The sequence below is a fragment of the Hippocampus guttulatus genome, chromosome 19, assembly GCF_054856545.1.
Source record: "Hippocampus guttulatus isolate MCC_2025c chromosome 19, RoL_Hgut_1.0, whole genome shotgun sequence".
NCBI classification, from domain to species: domain Eukaryota; kingdom Metazoa; phylum Chordata; class Actinopteri; order Syngnathiformes; family Syngnathidae; genus Hippocampus; species Hippocampus guttulatus.
In genome coordinates this window covers 8,954,077-8,980,166 of record NC_141279.1, presented here as the reverse complement: position 1 = coordinate 8,980,166, position 26,090 = coordinate 8,954,077, and the positions used below count along the sequence as shown (strand labels likewise).

Here is a 26,090-nt window from a genome sequence, read left to right as displayed (position 1 = left end):
GCTGGGACCGTGAGATTTTTATTTGATATTTTGTAAAGTTGGCAGGCCGTGCAGTGAATTAATGGACCTTTGGTGGAATTTTATCCAACCTAATTCTCCTCAAGAACATCACAAGGCAAATTACGTTCACACCATAAAAATGCAATTTAACAGCACACAACTATGGTGCAAAAATTGGCTGTATTTTGCTCTGATCAACCAATCAGGACGGAAATCTTTTGGGGGATGTCATTCAAGGACAGCTCGCTGGCCTCGGAAGGTTGAATTTGAATTGTGATTGCTTCAAAACACGTCCCGCTGCGAATATAGTTGAAGTTACCTTGGCCCGGCACTAGTGATCGTGAATGCCCTTGGGCAGATGAGATTGGCATGGCAACTCGTTGAGACTGAAATATAATTGGACCAAAAAATATATATAATAAAGTCAAGATTCATCCATTCCCCCTCTGGAGCAAATTTATTTGGATATGTTCCAGCCTTGTTTAGAAAATGTGGGGAAAAAGAAGACTGTCGCGTTCATATTTTCCTCCACACTTTCCCCTTTGCACAAGTTCACAAGAATCAGCAATATTTTAATCAAGACGCTCATGTCATCATGCACACACGCACACGCTGCGGCACATCTCCTTTGAAACGATCTCCTCTTTATGCATCCGCGCGTTTGTTCGAGAGCGCCGCTGCATTTGAATCGCGTTACTCGCGGCCGTCTGTGTGTAGGCGCGCACAGGGCGTCCTTGGAAGCAAACGGAACATTTTGTCAGACGCAACATGTCCTGCTTTTATTGTCGACTTTATTGCTTCAAGTGAGACACAAAACGGTCCCGTTTTTCTCAGTCCCTTCCCCAGTGTTGCCTGAAAGCGAAACAACACCAGCCTGTCGATCAGAGAGCACGGACCTCCCCCAAGGCCAAACAGTTTCTTATTTGAATCTTCGCCCTGTTCAGAGTTTCGTGTTCTACAGCGAGTGGAGAAATGTTACTTCCATGCCCACACGTCATGGCAAACACTTGAAAGGAATGACGAGTTCGCATCAGCCAACTGTCTCGTATGTGTGGTTCAAATTCACTCCTATTTGATCGAATGAAAAGTTTAGACAGTTGCGAAGAAGACATCCACAAAATCATATCCGCCCCCCCCCCCAAAAAAAGTGATTTTATTATGTATTTCTTCTATTTGCTTTGTAAGTTGGTGATGCAGAGGGAGGGACGTGAGAACAACCCACCCACCAACACCAAACCTTGTGTTTCTTATCCCACCTCATTCTCAAGCCGGAGTGTTTGCGGAAGATGTCCTCACTGCGTTAGAGTGACGAGGACAAAGACATTTGACAACAATTGCCGTGTTGGATGAGGCGGATGATGATGATGATTATTATTTTGACGGTCGTCACGATGGGGGTCCAAATGAAGGCTCTTTCTCAACAAACTGTGGACTTGTGTCACAACATCCACACGTCAGACTTGGAAATCCCAAGCGGCCTTTCCTCCTCCACGCAATGCCTGTGAGTAAACACACACGCACACACACACACACGGTTTAAAGATTTCTGTGGATGCATATATATGCAGCTTTTTTGGGGGGGGGCACCATTTATGCTTTTTTTTTTCTTTTGTATTATCTTTTCTAATTGTTTCTAATTTCACCCACCGCAGCATCACAAAAAGTATCTTTCTAGTCCACATGAAAAATGTTTACAAATTGACTCATTGATTTATTCGGGAAATATACGAACCACAAAATGATGTCATATTTAACAATATATGTGGTCTTAAAAAAATTAAATGACTGTATATAGGACAGCCACAATCGGTCAATCCGCACACACATATTTGCACCCCTTTGTTGGTGCAAGTTGCCCGGCTGGCGATGTGTGTGTTCCTTCCAAGGTCAAGGCAGCAGCGCAGGTGTGAGCCGGCGCAAAAAAAAAAAAAATGTGAAGGACAAACCTCCCTGATTGCATGCAACACACACACGAAACGACATGAAGCAGTGATCCAAGTGTGTGTCAACAGGGAGGTGAAGAGGACCCGAATTCCCGTGATCCGTGGCAGTGCCTTCACTGGCCTTCACAATCTCAGGAGAGTGTGAGTACGAATGACATCTTCTTTCAATCAATCATGACAATTTTGGTGGAGATAATACCCCCCCCCCCCAAAAAAAACATGAAGAAAAAAAGCTTTGGGAGACTTTAGGAGGACACAAAAACATCTATTTAATTGACAATCAATTTAGAAGGAAGCCAACCAAAAATGATGCAATTTTTTTCCAGATGGAGGCACACACAAAATGCTTTGAATCAGTCGTGAGAATTTTGCAGGGAATCATAAAGAAATCTGCACTCATTTGCCAGCGAGCGTGTGCAGAAAATGCTTTTCGCCAGTCATGGGAATTCAGCAAGAAATCAAATTGCCGCCAAACACTCCAAAAACATTTCATCAATCATAATAATTAGTCTGAAATCTTACCAAAATTTACTAGCAAAGGTTTTGTTGGCTTTATGGAATTAATGACACGGCAATCAAAGCATTTTTAAACGGTGGCTTTTTTGGGGTGGTCGGGGGGGTGGTCAAAAATCCGACTCAATGTCGAGCATTTGTGCTCAACCGCAGGCACATTGTTGACAACGACGTCCTGAAGACTGTGGCCGACTTTGCTTTCTCCCGCCTTCCACAGCTGGCCAACATGTAAGCGACACGTGAGCCATTGTTCTGTATTTGACTTTGATCCGCAGTGTTTTGTCTTTGTTTGCTGAACGGGGGGTACACTGAAAGGCGGCAGGCCGGTCGCTGAGCTCCAGTCTGACCAGGATAAAGACAATGAAGTCCCGTGAGACTTGTGTGCGCTGTGTAGACACCGCAAATATTTTGGATCTAATCGCAATCTCTGCCAAGGCCAAGCGTGTCCGGCTGACTCGTTTTATACTTGTGCTTGATGATGCTATTCCACACCTGCCCTGTAGATGGCAGAAGTGTGTCTGCTTTTTGTCCCCCAAAATTTAAGCTAATAGTTACATCCCCCCCCCCCCCCCCCCCCGTTTCTCGCAGCTTCATCTCGCAAAACGCCGTGTTGGAGTCAATCGGCGCCTTCGCATTCTCGGATCTCCCCGAACTCATTGAGCTGTGAGTTCTGCTGCCAATGTTGCCGTGAAGAAAAAAAATATATTTTTAAATCAATTTAATAAAAAACATGGGTGTAACTGTTTGAAGTGAATGAATCTCGTTGTGCTATTCTGCATCTTCCAGGACCATCGCCAAGTCCAAACATCTGACATACATCCACCCAGATGCCTTCAAGGACCTCGTCAAGCTGCGACGTCTGTGAGTTGCCATTAATTTCCCAGCTCAAAACAAGACACACACACACGCACACACACACACAAAAATTACCCAGAAATACTCTCACTGAATAACGCAACATGGGTTTTTGAGCTGTTTGGAAAAAAAACGCCTATTTTGAGTAAGTAATTCGGAGAAAGTACAAGTCTCTGTTCTCCCCCCCAAAAAAAAAAAAGTACACACATCACTGCAGCAACGTTTTTGCACTTGGTTGCGCTGTGCCCTTTGCAGGATCATCTCCAACACGGGAATCATGACCTTGCCTGATTTCTCCAAGATGCGCTCGGCCGCTGACTACTTCGTGCTGTAAGCGCGTAAACACACTTCGGCACTTACTGACATTTTTGGATTTGAATATGCGTTTCCATTCATTGTGCGTTGCCTAGCGACCTGCACGACAACAGCCGCATACAGAATGTACCCGCCAACGCCTTCAACGGCGCTTGCACGCAAGCTATCAGAGACATGTGAGAGACTTTCCTTCATTAAATTAGGTGCACTTTTACCAAGCCAGACATATGGAAAAAAGCGTTTGAATCTCTGCAAAGTATAAATTTTCTTATTAATTTTTTTGAGCGCTATCATTTTTATTCTGACTAGATTTCCTCAAGTTGGAGCTGCAAAAAAGGAGCTCCAATAAGCATGGCTGAGCCACACAAATACGCTAACACATAAAACGTGGGCTTTCTTTCTTTCTTCTTCTTTTGGCCTCGTGTTGGTGGTGACAGACGGCTGACCAGGAACGGCATCAAGACGGTGGCAAGAGACGCCTTCAACGGCACAAAGATGCACAGATTGTGAGTCATAACGAAGGAACATTTTTGGAGCCATGAACTGAATCATAATCACATTTCTCTCGCTCTGTCTGTGAGGTCGCTGAAAGGCAACCGGCAACTTAGTTACATCCATCCAAACGCCTTTGCGAGTTCCAGTGAGTTGGTCTTAATGTAAGCGTGAGTCATCCCAGTCAACATGTAGACTTGAGAAAATGTACATTGCTGCCTTGACTTTCAAGTTCGTTCCATGATCATGCTTTGAAATCAACCGATTCAGACCACATAGATGTCCCTTGGCTTTTTAGTGACATCTCGCAAACAGCGCTCAGCTCACTGCCGGACGCCATCTTGGGCAACCTCCACAGTCTGATTGCCGAGTCTGCGGTCCGCCTGAAGAAATTTCCTCCTCAACAAGCCTTCGCCAAGCTGCATGAGGCCCGCGTCACCTACCCGTCGCACTGTTGCATCTTCCTACCCATGCAAAGAAACAGGTATGCATGTACGGATGGATGGATGGACAATACAGTACATACTGGATCACCGTACCCTTAGTTCTTTTTAGTTCCAAGCATCCGCTGTGCTCTCTGCGAGAGGCCCGCGAGAACGCCGCTTTCTTCTGGGACCACTGCTTGGGGAGCTTCAACGTCACCTGCACCCCGGCGCCCGACGCCTTCAACCCTTGCGAAGACATCATGACCTCTGCCTCGCTGCGGGGCCTCATCTGGGTGGTGTCCGTGCTGGCTCTGCTCGGAAACGTGGTCGTGCTGCTCGTCTTGTTAGGTAACACTGTCGGCCGTCCACCTAGTCTGTCTAGCGACGCGCACAGTCAGAGAGATTTACTGGACATGTAGTCGAGAGAGCTTCAGACACTCCACCACTAAAGGCAGCAGCAGACAGCACAACAGCATCTGGACATGATCAGTTCATGTTGGTTACCTCGCGCAGTCTCAGTACTGTGTGTTGTTGCGTTCTTACATTGACTGCTTTTGATGCTGGGATTTTGACACAAATTATAGTTTAAAAGTATTTAGTTATGCATCTATTTATGCATGTAACTAGCCATATTATACAATAAAAGCATTGTCTAAATTGTGTGGTGGTTAAATGAATTCATTACAACTTACCGACCCTTATGAAGTCGTTGCTTCCCTCCTCCTAGCAGGAGCTCCTTGAAGGTGTCAAGAGCAGCATTGTTGTTGTTTGCACCTCCACTAACGAAGTGCGTGCCGCTGTATGGGTTCCACGCAGGCAGCGCGTCCAAGCTGACGGTGCCACGCTTTCTCATGTGCCACCTGGCGTTCGCCGACCTGTGCATGGGCGTGTACCTCCTGGTCATCGCCGCCATGGACACGCTGACCCGGGGGCACTACCACAACCACGCCATCGACTGGCAGACGGGCCTGGGATGCGAGGCCGCTGGATTCTTCACAGTGCGTATTTGCCGTGAGGCCACTCGAGAAAACAGCTTATTTTGTGGAGGCTGAAATAAATGAACGGCATTTTCATTCGCGCGTCAGGTGTTTGCCAGCGAGCTGTCAGTGTTCACGCTAACGGCCATCACGCTGGAGCGCTGGCACACCATCACGCACGCCCTCCGCCTGGACCGCAAGTTCCGCCTGAGACACGCCTGTGCGGTCATGACGGCCGGTTGGATCTTCTCCTGCCTCGCCGCGACGATGCCCACGCTGGGCGTCAGTAGCTACAGCAAGGTGAGATGCGCACACATCAGCCACAACATTAGGTACACCTGCCATCGAAGACAACATATCATTACGCTCACTTTTGATTGACACCTGAATGTTTTTGTGTTTCAGTGTTTGTTTTTGTGGTCGTAGTTTGCAGGAAATAATAGAATAACAATGTACATTTTTATCGACAAATTAAAAAGCATTTTCATTGCATTCTCAATTTTTTGATTGCTTAGAGAACATTTTGAGATGTTTGTTTACATTTTGTAGCATTGTGAAATATTTTGGGGGGAAAAAAAGATAAATTTTCCCATTGGAGGGTGTCCCTAATCGAGCGTTCGATGGACAGGTGAGCATCTGCCTGCCCATGGACGTGGAGTCGTTGTGGTCGCAGGTATACGTGGTTTCTCTGCTTCTTCTCAACATGGCAGCCTTCGCGTGCGTGTGTGCCTGCTACCTCAGCATCTACCTGGCGGTGCGCCACCCGTCGGGCGCGACCGCCCGCGCCGACGCCCGCGTAGCGCAGCGCATGGCCGTGCTGGTGTTCACCGACTTCCTGTGCATGGCGCCCATCTCCTTCTTCGCCGTGTCGGCGGCACTCAAGCGGCCGCTCATCACCGTGTCTGACGCCAAACTGCTCCTGGTGCTTTTCTACCCCATCAACTCGTGCGCCAACCCCTTCCTCTACGCCTTCTTTACACGCGCCTTCCGCCGCGACTTCGTCCTGTTGGTGGCGCGCTTCGGCCTGTGCAAGGCGCGCGCCCACGGCTACCGCGCCGACAGCTCGTCGTGCCAGCTCAAGAGCGGCCCCGTCAACATGTGCTTGACGTCGGCCGGCCGGGGCGTCGACAGGTGACGATGCAACGTTAGCTACACCTTGGCGGTTCCATCACATCCGATATGTGATGGAAACGCCTTTGAAAGGACAGCAGACAGACACTGATGGATTGATTAACGCTTTATTTCCAACTTTTTCTAAAGAGCAGAATAAAACATCTGAGGGGCAATTCACAGCTGTGTTTAGACGATCTCTGTTGCGTGCTCCATCCGGTTGCCAAACGAATTCACCGCTGGGAGGCATAAACATGAACTGAACTGTGACAAAATGGGGGGGAAATACAATTACACTTTTAGAATTCATATTTGCATATCACGTTGAAGAATAATGCCATTCTCATAAGCATAGTACTGCACATTCCATATTGTTAAGTGTCCGTATGTTCTTTGAATAGCACCATGAAACACAAACTCATTATTAACAGCGTTGGTGTTTATCTTATGTTACATGTACCAATTGCAAATGTATTTATATGTTCTGTTGTTATTATAGCCTTTATAAAGATGCTTTCTTCAAACACATATGTGCCTGAGCAATTTGCGTTCGTTCGTGCGTGCATGTGAGTGTGAGAGAGCGAGCTGTCGTTATCGTGAGGCATTCACGGGCCAAAATCAGCTGATATTTATTCTCCTCCTTACAGCAGCATTTCAACACCGCTTATCCTGAACAGGGTCGCGGTAGGGTGCTGGAGCCTCTAACAGCTGACTTCGGGCGGAAGGCAGACTACACCCTGAACAGGTCGCCAGTTAGTCACAGGACACATAGAGAGACAAGCGACCATTCACACCCACATCCATACCGTCACCGAGTGGGAACCGATCCCATAATGCACGGACACAAGTCAGGTCAGTGTACCACTGCACAATCAGTGTTGTTTTTTGCAATTCGTGTATGTTGCCATCTGTTTTCACGCCATTCGCTCATTTTAATTGCACCGTAAGTAATAATGTTTTATTGCTGCATTTTGATTGTCTCGTGACACCGTTATTAATCTAATATTTCATGTTTCTTATCGTGCTCAGATACGGGAAACGAAATAGCAGCTAAATGTCGACCCCAAGTGGTCAAATAAAATACGAGAAGTTAGCGATTTGATCGTTTTAGTGCAGTAAAAAAGGGAATGAAAACTCCCAAATGGGCGGTGAACATAAATAATAAGCATTTGGACACCAATTTAGTGATTGATTGACCAAAAAAACATAATTGGCTAAATTACATTTTTCTGACGAATGTCGTACGTCAGTACTAATCCTCGACGTCATGAGCGTGTTTCTCGTCTTCGTTTAGAAGGATTTAAGTAACTACAGCAATAAACTCGCATTCCCGTTGTTTCATTCAAGTGTCTTTTGACGAATTAATAGAAAAACAATTTCACTGGACGATACCGGAAATTAAATTATCGATTTCAAGTCAGTACTGTGACGCAGTATGCTATCTCGCGAAGATGAATGATGCGCTGCGTCATTTGTCTATTTAAATTAAAATAGTTTTTATTGTATCGTCCTTTATAAATAAATACAATTAAAAAGCTTCAGTATATTTACTGTACAGTATTTATTTGTCAGGCTGGTTAATTCTCAACGCCAACAGTATGTCGAAAAGAAGTCTCCTTCATAGGCGTCACCCGATTGGCCGGCGCGTGGGAGGAATATGAAAGCTCCACTGCGATTGGCCTAAGAGGTCATGGCTCATTTTTTTTCTCGCGATTGTTTCCCGTGTGAGTTAATGGCTCCTCCTGCTACAGACGGAGACGGAGCTGGCTTGAGCGGCGTTAGGGGGGGAAGCAGGAACGCGGCAGAGAAAAACGGCCAGTTACACCCCAAGTATTTGCGGTTTCTCTGTCGCAGTTGTCTCGCTGTAACCCGAGAGAGACCGCCCGGGCTCTAGTACGGAGCTGAGGGTTAAATTTAGACGCGTCTCGGCTCGAGGACAGCTCCGTGTTTTTAACCAGCGACCAACTCCCCAGATGAACTCCGTCAGAGCCACCAACCGGAGACCCAGGCGAGTGTCGAGGCCGCGCCCGGTGCAGCCCGAGCGGAACAACGGGGACAGAGGTAAGACAAGGCCCCCCGTTGGGCTTGAGAGCCGCGTCGAGCGGGACGGCGAACTTCCCGAGGCGGTCCCGGCGCTCGACGCCCGGTCCCACTAGGAAAGACCGAGGCTTGGCTGTGTATAGCCTAGGCCAGGCCGCGCTTTGTTTAGCTTGACTGTAGCGCGGCTAGGCTACAAGCTAGCGGAAGGTTGGGGTGGGGGGGTTGTCTCCGCTGAACGTAATGCCTCTGTAGCCAGACGGCCGACGTTTCACTGCCGATATCGGCCCTATTATCTCGGCTTGTGCTGGAGGGAGAAAGGGGCTGTCCTTTACGGACACCCTCGCCATGCCCCCCTCCCCCTTCGCTTTCTGTGTCGCCGCATTCCCAGCTGTCACTAACGATTCCGAGGATGTAAATCTGCGGCGTCCCGCAACACTGCCATCTTAGGGGTGGAACAAAAACATTAAGCTGCCGTCATTGGGGCGACGACGCTCGGCTAACACTGCGCCAAAACCGCCGCACGGACACGGGTGGACGTGGCTTTGCAGCTGATTTGACAGTGTCCATTTTGTGCGGGGGTTTGGAGACTTTGTTGCCCCCCCTTTGCTTGCTTGCTTCCTTGTTCTGCGTGCTAGCCGCAACAGCTAGCTGCATTTGTTTACACCGCGAATTTGACTGCTACGCACTTGGCTTTTGGAGCCTTTAGCCTCGCCTCCTACCCCCCCCCCCCCCAAAAAAGTGCGGCCCGTTTTCGTTGGGCTGCATCACAATCGTACTGCTCACACAGCAGCAAAATGAAGGTGTGCGTGATAGACACCATCACAGAATTATCAATCATGACCAACCTTTGTCTACCTCACATGAGCTACTGTATAGGAACTTGACGCAAAAATGCTCTTTTTTGGACATTCTTAAACACTGCAGTTCATGTTCTGTACCGCACCTTTTGTTCCACCCAATGTGTGTGCGTGTTATAAATATATTGATGATGTGTGTAGATGAGGAGGCTCCCGCAGCAGCTGCCGCAGAGATGGCGATTGAGGAGTCTGGTCCAGGAGCTCAGAACAGTCCTTACCAACTCAGACGCAAGACGCTGCTCCCCAAGAGGAGCGCCACAGCCCCTGCCGCTGCCTCCGCCTGTCCCAGCAAGGGCCTGATGGAGGTTTGAGCTTATTCGTCGCAGCGTATGTGAATGTGTGTGTGTGTTTTTGTATGTGTGTGTATCAGAGTGGTGAGCTGGACTGTCCTTCTCTGCAGGGAGCGTCCACGTCCTCCACAGAGGCCTTCGGCCATCGGGCCAAGAGAGCGCGCGTATCCGGTAAGAGCCACGACTTGCCAGGTTTGTGTCTTTTAAAATTCGCTCTATTTCATTCGCGACGTTGCCGTCATTTTTCCCTTTCCTTCTGACACTTCGGTGTGGTCCCATTGCAGCGGCACCAGCAGAACAATATCTGCAGCAGAAGCTCCCCGACGAGGTGGTCCTGAAGATCTTCTCCTACTTGCTGGAGCAGGATCTCTGTAGGGCGGCGTGCGTTTGCAAGCGCTTCAGCCAGCTCGCCAACGACCCCATACTATGGTGAGTGGATACCACTGATGGCTCACTTGATTGTAATGTGGCAAGCTGATGTCTGTTGCTTTTTTGGGGGGGGTGGCGGCGGCGGGGGGTGAATCTCCCAGGAAGCGTCTGTACATGGAGGTGTTTGAGTACACGCGTCCCATGTTGCACCCAGAGCCAGGACGCTTCTACCAGGTCAACCCTGAGGAGCACGAACACCCCAATCCCTGGAAGGAGAGCTTTCAACAGCTGGTAAGTGGCTCTTCTTCTCTCTGTCTAATGGTATCTTGTTCTGTCAAACAAGGAATTTTTTTTTAAGTTTAAAAGATGGCGACGACACTTTTTCAGGCAATTGCAAATACTAAAGTTAAAAAAAAAGTGCTGACAAAAACAAAACTGGTCATGATTATCTCGATGGTTTCATTAACCTGCCATGCATGTTTTGGGAATGTGGGAGGAAAGCGCAACACCCGGGAAAAACCCGCACACCCATGGCGGAGAACATGCAAAGTCCTCACAGGATCATGTTTCACTGACACAATTGTGGGGGTTGGGTTCTGTCTCAGTACAAAGGTGCCCACGTAAAGCCGGGCTTTGCCGAGCACTTCTACAGCAACCCGAGCAGGTACAAGGGCAGGGAGAACATGCTGGTAAGTCAGATGTGTCCTGGTGGTGCTGTTGTTAGCCAGTGCCCCAATACTTTTGACCATTAAAAAAAATTCATGCCCCCTTCAGTACTACGACACCATTGAGGATGCGCTGGGCGGTGTGCAGGAGGCCCACTTTGAGGGGCTCATTTTTGTGCACTCGGGCATCTACACGGATGAGTGGATCTACATCGAGTCTCCCATTACCATGATTGGCGCTGGTACGTACAACGGTTACACTTCAGTCCTATTTATATTTGTGAGAAAATTAAAATTTGTGGGTTTTTTTGGGGGGGGGGGGGCTGGAAGTGATGAATGTCATTTCAGTTCATGCAGACAGGCAAAATTTGATGTGAATTTACAAGCCTGGTCATGGTATAAATGAAACTTGTAAATCAAAGTTCCGCTGTAAATAGTGCCTTCTCCTCGTCGCCCTCAGCGCCCGGGAAAGTGGCGGACAAGGTTGTGATAGAGAACACCAGAGATTCGACGTTCGTCTTCATGGAGGGCTCGGAGGACGCATACGTTGGCTACATGACCATAAAGGTAAGACAGATATCGCTGATGAGAGGCACAAACTTCCTTCCCTCACACCTTTCCAATAATTCATTCTCCCTTCACTCCAAGACAGCTTCAGAATCTACTTTCTTCATCGTTGACTCCATTTATTTCTATTATTCGCAGTACTTGTTGGGAGGGAAAAAAATTAAGTGTCTCTTTGCGTTTGGCTTGCTACTCTTGGCTCCCTCCTCAGTTCAACCCTGACGACAAGTCGGCGCAGCACCACAACGCGCACCACTGTCTGGAGATCACCGTCAACTGCAGTCCCAACATCGACCACTGCATCATACGCTCAACGTGCACAGGTAAGCGGCGAGGCGACGCTCCACTCGTCCGCAAAGCCGTATTGGGAAACGCTCCCCTATCCACGACGTCCGATCTTGCTTTTCAGTGGGTTCCGCCGTGTGCGTGAGCGGCCAGGGAGCATGCCCGACCATCAAGCACTGTAACATCAGCGACTGTGAAAACGTGGGCCTCTACATCACGGATCACGCGCAGGTAAGCAAGCGCTCCTCGAAAAAAGGGGGTTGGGGGCAGGGGGGCGGCAATGAACGCTAATGCGCACTACGCGTCATTTCAGGGCATTTACGAAGACAACGAGATTAGCAACAACGCACTGGCGGGCATTTGGGTAAAGAACCACGGGAACCCCATCATCCGACGCAACCACATCCACCACGGGAGAGACGTCGGCGTGTTCACGTTCGATCACGGCATGGTGAGCAAACTTGAACGTGCGCACGTTGGGCCCGGGGAGTTGATTCGTCCCTTCAAGTTTATTTGTCGGGGCGGTTTTTCAAAGGAGATTTTGAGCAACTTTGGTCGTTCAAAGTGCGCCCGTGCCGATGTGCACCGCTTGCACCAGCAACATGGCTGCGAACAGAAGAGGCGCAAAAGCGGTGCAGCGTTGCCAACTTAAGTGATTTGGTGGCTATATTTAGCCAAATTTCCATCCTGTGACTTGATTAGCTCAGCTTTTTGAAAGTCCTCACTGGTAAACATGATAATCTAAAGAGCTATTTAAAAACACAGATCAATGCTAAAATTACAGGTGCACACCCAACAAAAAAAAGAAGAAGAGAAAAATGTTAATGGCCTCACCATATTGTTCTGTGGTTGCTGTTGAACTCAAATGACCATTTTTTGCAGCCAGTCTCAGTTCGAATGAGTTTCCTTCGTCCTCAGCGTTTCCGGGTTCACCCTTTGAGGGTGTAGAAGAAGCTCAGTCATTCGGGGGGAGGATGAAAATTTCTCCTTACGGGCTGAAGATGCGCGGCTTGATGGGCCTTATCGGCCGGCCCTTGCCCACTTTCTCATTTGATGGATGTACGACCTTTCAGGGCTACTTTGAGAACTGCAACATCCACCGGAACCGCATCGCTGGCTTCGAAGTGAAGGCGTATGCCAACCCCACGGTGGTGCGCTGCGAGATCCACCACGGCCAGACGGGTGGCATCTATGTGCACGAGAAGGGGCGGGGACAGTTTATTGAGAACAAGATCTATGCCAACAACTTTGCCGGTGTGTGGATCACGTCCAACAGTGACCCCACGATACGGTAAGCAAGGGCGGGTCCCTCGCAGGCACGCATCCAACCCACGAATATGACAGTCCGAAAGTTGATGTGCTGTGTTGCCAAAGCGACGTTGACCCTTTTTGTCGCCAACACAGAGGCAACGCCATCTTCAACGGCAACCAGGGAGGCGTGTACATATTTGGCGATGGGCGGGGTTTAATCGAGAGCAACGACATCTACGGCAACGCCCTGGCAGGAATCCAGATCCGGACCAACAGCTGCCCCATCGTGCGCCACAACAAGATCCACGACGGCCAGCACGGCGGCATCTATGTGGTAAATGTGCTTTTTTTTTTTTTTGTACGCGTGTTTCTTCCCTCCCTCTCTTTGTATTAACGCAAAACATTATGACCGACCGGCAGCACGAAAAAGGCCAAGGAGTGATCGAGGAGAATGAGGTGTACAGCAACACGCTGGCCGGCGTCTGGGTGACCACAGGGAGCACGCCCGTCCTGCGCAAGAACCGCATCCACAGTGGCAAACAGGTCCCCCCCGCCGCACAAGCATGCAACTACACTTTGGCAGATGCAGTGCTTGATATGTGAGCGAGAGAGCTTCGGCTTTGGTAAACCTCAGGTAGCGCCAGCTACATGATAAATTGTGCTCTGAGAAAAGAATGCGCAAATGTAAGTGGCGGTCTCGTGTTTGGATGATTGGGTGGTTTCACGGTGTGGCTATCTTGACTGACTGACTGATTGATTTGTTTCCACGTGTGTGTGTGTATTGGATTCAGAATTTTTGAGGCTGTTTTATTTTTATTTTTTCTATAGGAGGGAGAAACATCGTGTCAAGATGAGCAATTGGATTCATGGTGCCGCCGTGTGGTGTGTTGCAGGTGGGCGTGTATTTCTACGACAATGGCCACGGCGTGCTGGAGGACAACGACATCTACAATCACATGTACTCCGGCGTACAAATAAGGTAACCTTCGCTTCGAAACAGGCAGGCTGTAATATCCATTGTCTATATTATCTGCAAGTCGGCTTGGGCTTTGCATGTGCGGTAAGGATTTTTCATCTTAAGTTTAGGGTTGGCAAGTAGAGTAAGGTTTTAGGTTTTGCTAGTTGGGTTCAGGTTTGCAAGCGAAGTGATGGTTTCCCTCCCCCGGCCCCATCGATGAGGACAGAAGCGTGTTGGCGCCATCATCTGGCCTCTTTAGCCAGTCCTAAACGTTTTTGCTCTCTGCCGTGCATGTATGGTGTTCCCGCCAGGGGCGGTTCTGGATCAATTTCACTGAGGGGGCCGGGCTGGGGCCAGGGGTTTTGATGGGGGGGCACATTCAACCCAGGGCTAAAAAGACGGATTCGAAATCTTATTTGACTTTTTATTTCTTCAGACTTGGGTGTCTTGAAAGGCGCTTATAAATAAAATTTATTATTATTGTTATTATTATTAGGAGGGCTAAAATGTCTGCAAGCGTAACAATACGTCTGTTGAGAATATTCAAGCCAGGGGGTGATATGGTACCAGCCTGCCGGGGACAAAAATTGCAAATACACTGAAGCTGATGTTTTACATGCATATAATTATCCAAATTTTAAAAGGCAATGTCTTATATATTGATCCTGTTAAATTAAAATAAAAAGGGAGACTAAAAAAGTTACACACACAGGCACGCACACGCGCGCACACACACACACACGCAAATAGCACTCGTGTCGTGGTAATTTCCTTCTCTGCGGACTGCTTCTCATTTTCCCGCTCATTTTTAAGTGGCGCAGCGCACTAAAGGGTCCGACTAGAATGTTAAATCACGCGCTTTGGTTCCACCTTTCGCGTCGGCGACTCGGCACGACTGCGTAATCTGCGCTCGGAGGGGGGGCAACAGGGGGGGCCAGAATCGGTGCTACAGGGGCACTGGCCCCCGTTGCCCCCCCCCCCCAGAACCGCCACTGGTTCCCGCTGTCTTGTAAATACGATTTCATGCCGTTTGTTTGTGGTCGCCAGGACGGGCAGCAACCCGAAGATCCGGCGCAATAAGATCTGGGGTGGACAAAATGGCGGCATTTTGGTCTACAACTCAGGTCTGCGCAACTTATCCCCGCCATATCTGCTCAGAGCACACACAAACCCGCGCGTCTGACCCCCGTGTGCGCGTGACACGCTAGGTCTGGGCTTCATCGAGGACAACGAAATCTTCGACAATGCCATGGCGGGCGTGTGGATCAAGACGGACAGCAACCCCACGCTGAGGCGCAACAAGATTCACGACGGCAGAGACGGCGGCATTTGCATCTTCAACGGAGGCAGAGGTACCGCCGCCTTTGGCGCCGCGCCACACGTACGTATGCACGCGCCTCTGACAATCTGCCACGCGTGTGCCCGCATTCAGGCCTGCTGGAGGAGAACGACATCTTCCGCAACGCTCAGGCGGGCGTGCTGATCAGCACCAACAGTCACCCCATCCTGCGCAAGAACCGCATATTTGACGGCTTCGCTGCAGGTCACCAAAACGTCAAGCGCCGTAACCCCCTCCTTGCCAATGTCCTGTCACCGTCCCCCACCACAAAGTGCCCCGCTCGAACCTGCCCTCCTCCCTGCAGGTATTGAGATCACTAACCACGCCACCGCCACCCTGGAGGGAAACCAGATCTTCAACAACCGCTTCGGGGGACTTTTTCTGGCGTCGGGCGTCAACGTCACCATGAAAGGTACAATCGCTTGCCCCAAACATCATTTATGTCTCTCTCCCAATGTGAGGGATCCCGCCCTCCCTCCCCATTTGATCCGAAAACCCCTCATGTTTTAGAACAGCAATTTTTTGGGGGTGGAGGGGAATGAAGTCAAGCTTTGTCGTTGTCAGACAACAAGATCAACAACAACCAGGACGCCATCGAGAAAGCGGTGAGTCGAGGACAGTGCCTGTACAAGATCTCCAGCTACACCAGCTACCCCATGCACGACTTCTACAGGTGAGCAGAGAACATTGCCGTCTTTGGTGGACTCTGCGCTCGGCCCACTTGACGGCGGCGGCGCCTTGTCGTCCAGGTGTCACACTTGCAACACGACAGACAGGAACGCCATCTGTGTCAACTGCATCAAGAAATGCCACCAAGGACACGATGTGGAGTTTATACGCCACGATCGGTGAGGAAACGTCGACGAGACAAATCGACATGTTCGGAACTCATCACTTTAAAACTCCTGTTGAGTAGGAGCGCAAAGCTGCCACATTTTCAACATACCTGTGATGAACCTCAAATAGTTTCAGATGCTTGAGTAAGTTTGTTTTTCTTCGTAAGAGAAGACTTTTGTCGTGCCAACTGAGCCCAAGCACATGAGCAGCCAGTTGTTGCCAGAAATTTCTGCCGCTCATTCAATCCCCAATTCGTTCCCGAATCGCGCTTTGGTCAGTTTTGGTGGGAGCATCTGATGCTTGATGTCATTTTTATGCCCTATTTTTTTTCCCACTCGATGCCTGTCCATGGTCTCCGTACAGTAGATAATGAATTTTGCAGGAAGCTGTCATGACACAAATGCCCCTGGGGGGTACTAGAAGAACTGAATTTGACTCGCAGTGAATCTGAGGTACTTTGAAGCAGTGGCAGTTGTGCGCCGATGTGCATTTCTCATGGCCACACCTCCAGTTTGAAGAGGCTGTGCACATTAGTTCAACCGCGTCTGGGTTATTTTTATTGAAGCCTCATGTGAACTCCCTGCAATTGAGTTGCACCGGGCAGATCACCATGGTGGGAAATGTTGTAATGATGAGTTGGGGTTTTTTATAAATTTTTAATCACACAAAAAGAGAAGCATTTGAACAGGTGGGAACACCTACGTAGCATTGTTGACGTTGTCATGGCGCCCCTCTCTCCACTCCAGGTTTTTCTGCGACTGCGGCGCGGGCACATTGTCCAACCCGTGCACGCTGGCGGGCGAGCCCACGCACGACACGGACACTCTGTACGACTCTGCGCCGCCTATCGAGTCCAATACCCTGCAACATAATTGAACAACGCGGCGAACTGGACTGGCGGAACGATATCGCGCACACAAGCATCAACGCGTCGCACACACATACACGCAGAAGCCCACCCCAAAGAGACGCTGAGATGTGCGGCGCAGAAGGTGAGGAAATGCAGGCAAAGCTCCACAAGGGGGAGGCAGAGGAAACACTTAAGATTCCTCGCACCTGTGTGTATGCTTTGGTGTGAGGGGGAGCACTTCTGCTATTTTTAAGAAGAAAAAAAAAAGACATTCTGATCAATGGGTTTTATTTCAATGCTTTATCATGTAGTTTTGTATTTCAAAGCAAAAAGCTGACTGTATTTGAATGTCTTTTATTTTATTATATATTATAATTATTTCTTTGGTTAGCGTCCTGTCCTGTCTCCTGTCCAACCCACTTTTCAGCGGCTGCAGGTGATCCCTGGTGAGCCAATGCTCAAGTTCTTTCTATGAAAGAGAATCTGGTTTAAACATTAAGGAACCCTCTCTCTGTGTTTTGGCTTGATTGGCAGGTGAGGCAACTCTGCCCACTCTTGTACAAATTTGTGTGTGTGTGTGAACAGTGTTCTGTGGAGAGGGTTCGAATAGAATGCTCCAGAGCTTTTTTTTTTTTTGCTTTGCTTTATACTGGACCACCAAGACTTGATCTGCAGCCCCCCCCCCCACTTGAATTCGCACCCCCTCCGACCCCAGTGTATCGTGGTGACTGTGGCTCCTCATGCAGCCTGAATCGTATGCATGTACCATAACATCTAGACTTAATATATTGTGAAGTATTCTATAACCATAATGTAGATGCTAGTTGGAATAAAAAAAAAAAGGGGGGGTACACGTTTTTCCCCACTTTCTTTGGAAGGCAAAAAAAAAAAAATCAGGAAACTGGCCTTTTGTAAGAAAATAAAACTATTAGATCTGAGAAGTCTTTTCTTGTATTTAGTGGTGTGTGTGTGTTTATGTGATTGAAAAGAGGAAGTGAATGTGAAGATATGCTGGAAAAAAATCCCAGTGAAACGATCGTGGCTTTGCTTACGGACAAAACCCGGGCTCGAACTTGGGTTGACCAGTATTTTGGATTTCCCAGACGTTGTCCCTGACAGCATTTCTCATACTGACCAGGTAAGGGCGAAAACGTGGCGCCTGAAGACGATGAATATGTAACGAGAGCCGAGTTTGTCGTACTTTATGCCAGGTTAATCACTTAATTTTTCGGGGCGCTGAAAGTCAAGCAATTTCTGGGGTAAGCCAAAGCAGTCACCCTGGCGGGTCAACGGGTGGCGCTCGTGTGCAAAACACCGTGGAACAAGCAGCGGTAGAAGAAGGTTGGCTCGGATTGGCCGACGTGACGTCAGGCTAGCAAATGAATTGGAGTCAGGTGTGCAGAGGGGCAGAAATCGAGCGCGGTGCACAGCTGCGGCAAGATGGCGGCCGAGCGAGCACACGAGCAAATGTTTGTCGCTTGTCGTCCTTTCCCACGATGTCCTTTTGTTTGTTGCCCGATTTGCAGCGTAGGAGGTTGGACTGCAGGACGCCACGACCCGTTCGCCTTTCCCTTGATGTAGTACATTGTGCTCTTCGTTTCTCTTGCCACGTTTTCAACTTTTTGGGGGGTTGTTTTAAAGTTGGCCAGCTTTTTTTTTTGGTTTTGTTTTAAATTGTTGCAAATGACAAAACCATTGTCTTTGTGCTTGGGAATTGAACGATGAAAGGTTTTGGTTTGTTTGTTTGACCAAATGTTTGAACATTTTCTGACAGGTGGTACGCATTTATTTCTCCGATGCATATGTCTGGTTTGATGAAGTTTAATGTCTTGGTCAAAAATGTTTGGCTTTTTTCCCCCCCTCAGCCAATATGAGGAAGCCCAATTGCATGTCTAAATTGCAGGTTATTCACCAATGTCCTTCGCTGTTCTATAAAAGTGAATCTTATTGTGGAAGCCTGAATCGTTTCACGAATGCACATTTTCAGCCCTTTCTGCTCCAAACACAGCCCAAAGTACATCTTTATTCGTCCACTTGCGGGCTGCGAGAGGCAACAAGATCCATGAGGCGAGAGTAAGAGAACCAACGGTTTGAGTCGTGAAACCTACAGAACCCGAGTGTTTTTCATTTTGTTTTTTTGCAGTGTGAAGTCTCTATTTGGGGCAGGATGCGCCAGCGAATTAGAGCAGCATGAAGACGAGAGCCGGACAAAAGCAGTCTGCGTGCTTTGGAGGGTGGAAGAGGGGCCCGATGAATTGGAAGAGCGTGCGGAGGTGACGAAACGCATGGCAATTGAATTAACGAGGGGCACCTGCAAAAATGTTTGACTTTTTGGGTTGCAGGGCTCACATGGAGCTGAATGGGATGAGAACAAGGAGCAGTTCAACAAACGAAGCGAGCGGCGCACCGATGAGGATCATCTGTCCACGGGCTGCCTGGAAATGCTGAACAGGAGGGGCCAGAGTATTGAGCTTTGCGTTGTGCCTTGTGGTCGGCGTGGGTTGTCGATATCTGATGGTAACGGTGGCCGTGGCGGGCGGCGCGTTTGGAGCCGGCGGTGGGACCCGTGTCTTTGTGGGGACTCGAGTGCTCTTTGGCAAGGCGTGTTGGAGATGGTCAGCTAGTTGTTTGGCTTGTCTGGATCCGGAGCAACTTTGTGGCGATTGTCAGTTGGGAAGCTGCTTTGTGGGCGACAGTGTAGGCAGGCTCGTTTTGCTGGATGAAAGAAGGGTCGAAATGTCATTAAACACACGGCCAAGAAATGCGTGAGTGGCGTCAGGCTAACAATGTTTTTTTCTTTCAGGGTCAGCTGTCGATGCTGAACAGAAGGCAAGGCACGCTCCGCAAATCCACGTTTCACCCCGCCAGCAAATAGTCACATTTTGAATACGCCTATATTTATTTTTAAAATCATTAAGTATTTAAAAAAATGTACATATAAGTTGGTTAGTTAACATGAAGGAATAAAAGGTTGATTACATTTCTCATGACATTTGGTTATGATCAGTGATACACGTTGTGCATTATTTGTTAGGGTTAGTGACAAGCACAGCGCAGCATTGATTGGTTAGTGCGGTACAGTACAGTGAACACAAATGCATTTCCCCTTGCCGGATTCGAACCCTGGATCTCAGGTGAACGAACCCGCGGCGAACCCTTTCGGCCAGCGGTGACCTGTCCAGCCCGTCGGTCACTCATGTGGCGTTTTTGCATGCGCACAAACGTTTTGTATTTTTGGAGGCTAAAAACGAGAAACGCCAGAACGCCTCGCGCTCAAGAAAAGCCGGTCCTCGTGTTTGGTTCAAATTGGCTCGGAAAACGACGACCCTTGCTCAGTACGGCAGTCAGAAGAACTCGAAGGGGGATTTTTCCGGGTCGGGGGGGGATGTGGGACGAAAGCGGAGTACCCGGAGGAAATCCACGCGGCCACGGGGGGCCCCCGAGGCGGAGTCGGAGCCTGCACCCCTGCACCGTGAGGTCGACGCACGAACCGCTTCCTCCCTCACCGGGCCAAGTTACGCGTACACCCTCCCCAATGCTTAAAGTAGACCATTTGACCGCCCTCGTCACTTTGGTTCAAGAACAAACGGAAATAGCCGACAGGTCGCCCCATCCAAAAAATCCAATGTCGAACCGACGCGTTGCTGCCTTGAGAAGGGTCCGGCTGCCATCCTCCTCGCCGTCGCCTCCAACAAGCCTGCTGCCGCCGCCGGAAGCTGCAACTGCTGTTCGCGTGCTGCGCCGACGACCGACTGAGATTTGCGCAACTTGTTGAGAGTTTTGTGCATGTCATTGACAACAATACCAAAGATGCTGAAACATATTTTATTGAATTGGTCGTTGAGGGGCTGACAACGTCCCCATCATGCATTCGCGTTAGTGAGTGCACACCCAGTGAGTGAGTGAGAGAGCGGCGGCGACAAACACCCGAGCGGTACAACGTCGACATACTCTCCCTTGTAGGTTTGGCGAGTCCCCACAAAGACACGGGTCCCACCGCCGGCTCCAAACGCGCCGCCCGCCGCTACCATCAGATATTGACAACCCACGCCGACCACGAGGCACGCCAAAGCTCAATGCCCTGGCCCCTCCCATTCAGCATTCTCTGGCAGCCCGCGGACGGATGATCCTCATCGGTGCGCCGCTTGCGGAACTGCTCCTCCTTCTCATCCCCAGTCGGCTCCATCGTAGGCCTGCAATGCCAAAAATAAAAAGACATTTCTGCAGGTGCCCCTTGATGAAATGGCAGTGCGTTTTGTTACCTCTGCACGCTCTTCCGATTCATCAGGATCCTCTTCCACCTGACAAAGCCCACAGACGGCTTTAGTCCGGGTCTGATCTTCATCCTGCTCTGCTTCATTGCCATTTCGCACTGCCAAAAGACAAAACAAAAACCCGCCTGTGTACATGTACTTCCTCCCCAACGCGCAAGGTCGACCACTTGAAGTCACTTCACATTTTTATTCAAGGACAAAAACATCGAGAAACGGCTTATATCTTCCCCCGCGGCCCCCTCAAAAATAAACATCTGAAAATACTTCACAGTACACAATGGAAGCATCGTTGCCTCGAGAAGGCTCCGGCCGAGCCCTGCAAAGATGACCATCGTCAGACCGGCGCCGCCTGTTGATCTCTTCGCCGCGTGAGTGTTTTGCCACCTTTCGACCGGTCTTTTCGTCCGGCTCCTCTTTCAGGCCGCTTGGGGTTTTCTTCTCTCTCACCCCCGTTGCGCTTCTTTGGCGTGCCAAACGGCTCCCCTTTCCCCCTGCAAGTATAGAAATGCAACAAACGAAGCGTGCGCGCAGCTCGGTCGGCGACGCCCGTCCCGCCTGCAAAGTGTCCACAACGGGAAAAGGATCGCCAAAACCTACGTCGGACCGCCGCCAACGGGAGAATCGGATCACGGACCGGGACGATGCAAACGTGACTGGAGCAGAAGAACGCAAACAAACAACCGATGGCTCAGACAGAGAAGCAACAGAGACCAGGAAACGGCGCACGGAGACTCCCAAAGAGATGAAAACTTTTGTTCTTGCACACGTGGAATTGATTTCTCCAGACCCCGCTCTGGACGGGAAGGGGACAGGGGTCACGCTGGCTTCAAAAAATAAATAAATGGCAAACGCAAAGCTTAAAATGAATTGCATACACAAGTAGAGGTAAGACGTGTCCTTTATAAAAAATATAAATATATATATCTCGAGCCCGAGCAATGAACTTGATTTGCAGGCCTGAGCCCGAAATTTCACATTTTATTTGTATTTTTAGGAAAAAACGCAAAGCTTCTTAAGGTTCAAATCATGGACCAATTTTAGCAACGAAATAACGCTGAAACACAGAATAGGAGGACAGACAAAGATCCTGATGCGCATTTGCTTAATTATGCAGATAAATCCTGCAGCCCACGAAGCTTTAAATTGAATCATTCAAATAAATAGATGAAATTTTTTCTATAGTTTTATTTCAACCAAATTTAACATCAAAGTTTCAAATTTCGTTGTCTGCAATTTGGTGCGACACGTGCGCAAGCTCAGCGTCTGGCCGTCTGCGCTCCCGTTTAGTAGTTAAATCGTAATTGCATTACAGCGGCTTCTCCGTTTTATCCAAATTGTTTGCTTTAAAACAAGTCTTCCTTCGTTTAGTATTCGCACATCGTTTTAGTGTACATTTATTTTTAAAAAAGTCAGCGAGAGAGAAGCCCGACCCGACCCCGAAGCAACGATTGACATTTTCGACCCCAAATTCGGTTGGGCCACATCTTACCTCTATACACAAAAACACAAATGTCGTCAAAGAGTCCCATCACTAGCGCATTTTTCACTTGGGTGATTCTTACGCTGCAAGTCATGAAGGGATTTTTCTCCCTTCATGACTTGCAGCGTAAGAATGTCGGCCAATTAAGAGTGACGGAACAACAACAACAAAAGACAATCACATGACTCGTCGTGCCTGAAGTCAACCGCAGGCTCACCGCCGGCCGATCGGGCGCGCGTGAGACGGCTGCGTCAGTGGGAGTCGGAGTCGTCGAGGCCGGAAGCGCCCCATCAGCCTCTTTGTTGGGACCTTGGGCCGCTCGTCCGTCTTATGTACAGCAGTGAGATGACCACCCACTCGACGGCCGAGGATAGAACCGCCGAAATGCCGTGTCGTAGGTTGTCGCCGACGGGCACATCCAGCCGCACCATGCTGACCATCTCTGCCAGCACCATCCGAGACAAAAATTCAGGTAAAAAATGGGGGGGGGGGGGGCGGCGACGCTGCCAAGGCATTTTAGGTGGCGGCTGGAGATTACCCGGGATTCAACTGGACAGGAAGGCGGCGAGTTGGATGGCTCCACTGTTTCACTTCAAGAAAAAAAATAACCTCAATTCAGCAAATAACGTTTGTCGGCTTCGCATACTTGACAGTTTGACGCTTTGTCCACCGCGCGCAACTGGAAAAAGAAAACTCATGTTAGCGGCGTGCCCGTCACCTAATTTGCGACGTACTCCTTACCCTGGGCCGAGATCCTCTTGCGACTCCCCTCATGCGGTCCGGTGCCTGCGCGACCCTGAAACACAGACAAAATGGTTTTCCTTGACGGTATGACAGAGTCCTTCCTGCAGCCCTGCCTACACTGTCGCCCACAAAGCAGCTTCCCAACTGACAAGCACCACAAAGTTGCTCTGGACCCAGACAAGCCAAACGACTAGCTGACCATCTCCAACACGCCTTGCCCAAGAGCACTCGAGTCCCCATAAAGACACGGGTTCCACCGCCGGCTCCAAACGCGCCACCCGCCGCGGCCACCGTTCCCATCAGATATCGACAACCCACGCCGACCACGAGGCACAACGCAAAGCTCAATACTCTGGCCCCTCCTGTTCAGCATTTTCAGGCAGCCGGTGGACGGATGATGCTCATCGGTGCGCCGCTTGCTTCGTTTGTTGAACTGCTCCTTGTTCTCATCCCATTCAGCTCCATGTGAGCCCTGCAACCCAAAAGTCAAACATTTTTGCAGGTGCCCCTCGTTAATTCAATTGCCATGCGTTTTGTCACCTCTGCACGCTCTTCCAATTCATCGGGCCCCTCTTCCACCCTCCAAAGCACGCAGACTGCCTTTGTCCGGCTCTCGTCTTCATGCTGCTCTAATTCGCTGGCGCATCCTGCCCCAAATAGCGACTTCACACTGCAAAAAATAAAAACACTCGGGTTCTGCATTTTTCACTGCTCAAACCGTTGGTTCTCTTACTCTCGCCTCATGGATCTTGTTGCCTCCCGCAAGTGGACGGATAAAGATGTACTTTGGGCTGTGTTTGGAGCAGAAAGGGCTGAAAATGTGCATTCGTGAAACGATACAGGCTTCCACAATAAGATTCACTTTTATAGAACAGCGAAGGACATTGGTGAATAACCTGCAATTTAGACATGCAATTGGGCTTCCTCATATTGGCTGAGGGGGGGAAAAAGCCAAACATTTTTGACCAAGACAGTAAACTTCATCAAACCAGACATATGCATCGGAGAAATAAATGCGTACCACCTGTCAGAAAATGTTCAAACATTTGGTCAAACAAACAAACCAAAACCTTTCATCGTTCAATTCCCAAGCACAAAGACAATGGTTTTGTCATTTGCAACAATTTAAAACAAAACCAAAAAAAAAAAAAAAAAAAGCTGGCCAACTTTAAAACAACCTCGCAAAAAGTTGAAAACGTGGCAAGAGAAACGAAGAGCACAATGTACTACATCAAGGGAAAGGCGAACGGGTCGTGGCGTCCTGCAGTCCAACCTCCTACGCTGCAAATCGGGCAACAAACAAAAGGACATCGTGGGAAAGGACGACAAGCGACAAACATTTGCTCGTGTGCTCGCTCGGCCGCCATCTTGCCGCAGCTGTGCACCGCGCTCGATTTCTTCCCCTCTGCACACCTGACTCCAATTCATTTGCTAGCCTGACGTCACGTCGGCCAATCCGAGCCAACCTTCTTCTACCGCTGCTTGTTCCACGGTGTTTTGCACACGAGCGCCACCCGTTGACCCGCCAGGGTGACTGCTTTGGCTTACCCCGGAAATTGCTCGACTTTCGGCCCCAGTGATTAACATGGCGTAAAATACGACTTGTTTCTCAACTTTGACAGCCTCCGCTCGTCCTCGTCCACCCGCTGCGCCACACGCCCTTCCACAGGATCATGGAAAACTCCAACAATTTTCTCGTGATGGGTCCATGAGGCGGCATGAAGCGTGTTGACACGATGACGCACTGTGTGTATCCTGTGTCGCTGACCACTGACACCTGCTGGACTGTCAAAATCCCTGCAGGCAACCCATTTAACAGACTGATTTGATGACAAAGTGTATCCAATATAATTGACATCAATACATTCATATTGTATGATTCATTCTGTTTGAATCATGTGAAAATTATGTGAATGAGGATGCTGGTGGGCTTCGTCTTCAAACATCTTTTTTTCAGAATAAGTTGCTCCAGTGTTTCAGATTTTTAGTCTGTTGCGTTCCTTGCATGCCATTTCCCCTGCTGTGGAGAACACACGCTCACCTGGCACTGATGATGCCGCCGTACAGAGGAACTCCTTTGCGACGTGGGAGAGCTTTGGAAAAGTAGTGCGTTGGCTCTTCCAATATAACAGAGGGTCTTGACTGCGTACAATATTCCCCTCTGCCAGGTACCGCTGGACCTCAGATGTAGCATGTGCTGTTGCACTTCTGATTCAAATGAACAGGTTCAAAATCAAGCTTCCGCAGAGCTTGCTGATGATGCGATCATTTGAATCGGGTGTGTTGCAACAGGGAGACTTGGAAAACATGCAGGACAGCGGCCCTCCAGGGCCGGAGTTTGATACCTGTGGGTTAAACAGCATAACGATGCATTTGCATGCACGTTTACGCCTCGCAAATCGTCAGTGAGACTCTTTAAATGCATTCGAAATTAATAAATGTTTAAGGCGCACCATGTATACAGATAAATTCATGTGGAAAGTTCAATAACCGCATGTCCTGTTTAGACGGGTGTCACAAATCTGAGATGACCTCATAAATATCATACATAGATTGGAGAAGTAAGCGTTAACAAAAAAGAGAGAGCGAGAGAGGGGGAGAGAGAGAGAGCGAGAGAGAAAAAAAAGAAAGAGAGCGAGAGCGCGAGAAAGCACAAG

The 26,090-nt window shown here is 49.2% G+C and overlaps 3 protein-coding genes and 1 long non-coding RNA gene across 6 annotated transcripts; 3 read left to right on the top strand and 1 right to left on the bottom strand.

The window, feature by feature from the left end:
• Nucleotides 1–10: 10 nt before the first annotated feature.
• Nucleotides 11–7,158, top strand: fshr (follicle stimulating hormone receptor). Of its 2 annotated transcripts, none has more exons than XM_086139063.1 (14): nt 11–1,501; nt 2,013–2,084; nt 2,610–2,684; nt 3,045–3,119; nt 3,243–3,317; nt 3,567–3,641; nt 3,722–3,802; nt 4,064–4,132; nt 4,208–4,282; nt 4,417–4,602; nt 4,674–4,891; nt 5,360–5,541; nt 5,629–5,820; nt 6,149–7,158. In XM_086139063.1, exons 1-14 carry the CDS (start codon nt 1,347–1,349, stop codon nt 6,653–6,655), a joined length of 2,037 nt encoding a protein of 678 aa, XP_085995189.1. In that variant the 5' UTR covers nt 11–1,346; the 3' UTR covers nt 6,656–7,158. The 2 variants fall into 2 exon arrangements, with proteins under 2 accessions (XP_085995189.1, XP_085995188.1); XM_086139062.1 differs by having other exon boundaries at nt 1,887–2,084.
• Nucleotides 7,159–8,354: 1,196 nt separating this feature from the next.
• LOC147190134 (F-box only protein 11-like) lies at nt 8,355–17,876 on the top strand. Of its 2 annotated transcripts, none has more exons than XM_086138753.1 (22): nt 8,355–8,691; nt 9,669–9,832; nt 9,928–9,988; nt 10,102–10,246; nt 10,348–10,477; nt 10,792–10,875; nt 10,961–11,093; nt 11,312–11,418; nt 11,627–11,738; nt 11,825–11,931; nt 12,014–12,151; nt 12,774–12,991; nt 13,105–13,285; nt 13,372–13,494; nt 13,845–13,930; nt 14,957–15,033; nt 15,118–15,261; nt 15,342–15,452; nt 15,553–15,660; nt 15,813–15,921; nt 15,998–16,096; nt 16,832–17,876. In XM_086138753.1, the coding sequence occupies exons 1-22, from the start codon at nt 8,604–8,606 to the stop codon at nt 16,959–16,961; spliced, it is 2,655 nt and encodes an 884-aa protein (XP_085994879.1). In that variant the 5' UTR covers nt 8,355–8,603; the 3' UTR covers nt 16,962–17,876. The 2 variants fall into 2 exon arrangements, with proteins under 2 accessions (XP_085994879.1, XP_085994878.1); XM_086138752.1 differs by having other exon boundaries at nt 9,928–10,009.
• A 302-nt stretch (nt 17,877–18,178) lies between these two features.
• LOC147190133 (uncharacterized) lies at nt 18,179–20,286 on the top strand. The gene is made up of 3 exons (XR_015097458.1): nt 18,179–19,008; nt 19,079–19,208; nt 19,278–20,286. It is a non-coding gene; the product is annotated as an uncharacterized LOC147190133 (long non-coding RNA).
• A 458-nt stretch (nt 20,287–20,744) lies between these two features.
• Nucleotides 20,745–26,081, bottom strand: LOC147190132 (uncharacterized). Its single transcript, XM_086099277.1, has 7 exons — nt 25,475–26,081; nt 23,974–24,103; nt 23,431–23,905; nt 23,228–23,279; nt 21,503–23,131; nt 21,198–21,307; nt 20,745–21,128 (listed from the first exon to the last, which is right to left on the bottom strand). The coding sequence occupies exons 5-7, from the start codon at nt 21,539–21,541 to the stop codon at nt 20,966–20,968; spliced, it is 312 nt and encodes a 103-aa protein (XP_085955403.1). The 5' UTR covers nt 21,542–23,131; nt 23,228–23,279; nt 23,431–23,905; nt 23,974–24,103; nt 25,475–26,081; the 3' UTR covers nt 20,745–20,965.
• Nucleotides 26,082–26,090: the final 9 nt, after the last annotated feature.